The sequence below is a fragment of the Zeus faber genome, assembly GCF_960531495.2.
Source record: "Zeus faber genome assembly, chromosome: 9".
NCBI classification, from domain to species: Eukaryota; Metazoa; Chordata; class Actinopteri; order Zeiformes; family Zeidae; genus Zeus; species Zeus faber.
This window is the reverse complement of record NC_137197.1, coordinates 7,751,007-7,753,506: the sequence shown is the minus strand read 5'-3', so window position 1 is coordinate 7,753,506 and position 2,500 is coordinate 7,751,007. Positions and strand designations below refer to the sequence as shown.

Below are 2,500 nucleotides of genomic sequence, written 5' to 3'. Positions count from 1 at the left end.
GACAGTGCAAGAGGAGGAGAAGGGAAGAGGGAGGGACAGAGTGGGAGCAGGACTTCAGACTCCCCACCTCCTCCTTATAAAGACATAGAAAGACTAACACACACACAAACACAGACTGCAGACGGGTTGACAGACGGACAAACAATCAGACAGACAGGTTCACAGACGGACAGACAGACCGGCGGTGTCATGGCGTCGGTGGACAACACCGGTTCGAGCGTCTCGGGTCGACGGCGACCGGGGGATCTGCTTCACGCCGGACTGGTCCTCACTCTGCTGCTAGGTGAGTTATATGCATACTTACATACTTATACTTCAGCCCCACACCCCTAAACTATATCCTGTCAACCGCCAATCGCCCTCCCTGGTTCTCACCCTCTCTCACCCGCTGTACTCACCCCTTCCTCTTTGTTTGTTTTGCCTGTTTTGCCTGTTGTTGTCAGACCGGGCGAGACGGTTTTACCAGTCTACCATCTAATCTAATATCATGCACGTCATTCTTTATTCTGTTTTACCTCCCCTCTCTTCTCTTCTCTTCTCTCTCTCTCTCTCTCTCTCTCTCTCTCTCTCTGTCTCACTCTCTCCAATCTCTCTCTCCAATCTCTTTCTCTCTCTCCATCTGCCAAATTGTTTGATGATGTCACGCGGTGTGTCATGGTTTACTTGTTGCTACACAGGCAGAGAGTAATGGACAATAACAGACACATCGAAGGCCATCTGAAATGAAATTGTATGACGCACTGGTCAGAAGGTACAGAATAACAGCATGACTCCTGGTGGTCAATACCTAGTCTGATGATCATTTATGTATTATTTGATATGAGAGATCAATATCTGATATAGTGTCAGCTGTGTATGTTAGTTAAACTACCGTTTGGCGGATATGAGAAAATGTGTGGTCCAAAATAAAAAAATATTTTATTATTATTAAAATATTAATTTATTTATTTTTATTGTTATTGTTTTTGTTGTTGTTGTGTATCTCTTTTTTGTCTTTTTTTTTTTTTTGGTTTTCTTTTTTTTTTTGTATATTTGTTATTATTGATCCTAATACTATTACTACTACCAATACGACTACTACTACTATACTACCAATAATAATAATAATAACAAAAAGAAAACAAATGATATTACAGTATGTTTCACCGTTTAATGTGGCATGCCACGTGCATAAAAAAATCTGTTTCTATGAAAAAAAGTAAAAATAAATAAAATCAAATAAACAAATCTCTTCCACTTGGGCACTCATTTGTTTTTCCATCATACACTTAAACCATAAGTGTACGATGGCCATCGGCAAGAAGAGTAACATCAATATTGTTATTTACCAGTTTGGTCGACCTGTCTGATCCTACCATAACACGTAGAACCTGTCTCACGTTATTACGTTGCTATTACTGTTGAACAGTCTGGCCGCGTTTTACACCAGCAGCAGCCCGGTCTCCACCGCGGCTATTTTTAACACACACTTTATTATAAGGGTTAAAAGCCATCACTACACACACAGCCCTCTGGAATGACCAACTTGGGTGTCTATGGGAACGCACAAGCTCATATAAAAGAAAAAAAAAGGAAAAGTATATATATATAGTATATTTTTATTATTATTGCATAAGTATTTAAATTCATTGCCAACTATCAAACTTTCATTTACCAAATGTAACAGGGATCAAGGTCACTCTCCCACCAGTGGAAATGCTGCTTGACTACAGAATAGAGAGCGGAATAACAATCCAGGATTGCAACACAGAAAACCAACACGTTGGTTCTTTCTCTTTTCTCCGCCTCGGTGCTCATCCTGAGAATGAAACTGTTACAGCACCACCTAATCTGCTAAATGAGTTTAATATTTTTTGTTTTTTACACACTCAACTGCATAATCATCTCTATAAATGGATAATAATGTTGAAAATCTAGTCTGAATACAATTTAAAAGGGTTACCAATATAACAGATATCATTTAATAATTCGTAGGTCAGACATTGTAATAATTTAGAAATGCCAGGGTAATACTTTAGTAAAAATGGAGTAGTAATAACAATGTTATAATTTACAGCAACTAATATGTTATCCATGTTATCTTAGTCCATATTGATGAATATTATAATTAATAATCCCAAATATCCAGCTATAAATATTCTAATTGTATTCATATAAATATAATTGGGATATGACAGACATTTAATTATTTTGGGTTCATACATTGTAATAATTTGTAAGAACATAGTCATAATTTAGTGATAACTTTGTAATAATATAGTGCTAACATTGTGATCATTTAGACCTACTCGTCTGTTATGATGTCAATATTAATGTATCCAAAGTGTTCAAAGTTTGGTGAAGTTAAATAGTCAAATATTAAAGATTGCTACCAGATAAATTATCAAACGATGATTATAATTTATTTTTTTGATTAATCGATGAATCAATTATCCCATCCATTGCTTCTCTCTTCTTTGACATGAATGTGTCTGGCTTTTTGTAGGTGAAGTGTCTTTAT

General features: G+C 36.5%; 1 protein-coding gene across 1 annotated transcript in view; it reads left to right on the top strand.

Annotated features, from left to right (window-relative positions):
* Nucleotides 1–21: 21 nt before the first annotated feature.
* Nucleotides 22–2,500, top strand: part of LOC307234921 (sodium channel regulatory subunit beta-4-like) — a 27,205-nt gene continuing 24,726 nt past the window's right edge. Inside the window, exon 1 of the mRNA XM_080006798.1 lies at nt 22–283. Coding sequence (XP_079862924.1) covers nt 190–283 — 94 coding nt within the window. The 5' untranslated portion in view covers nt 22–189. The remainder of the gene's footprint in view (nt 284–2,500) is intronic.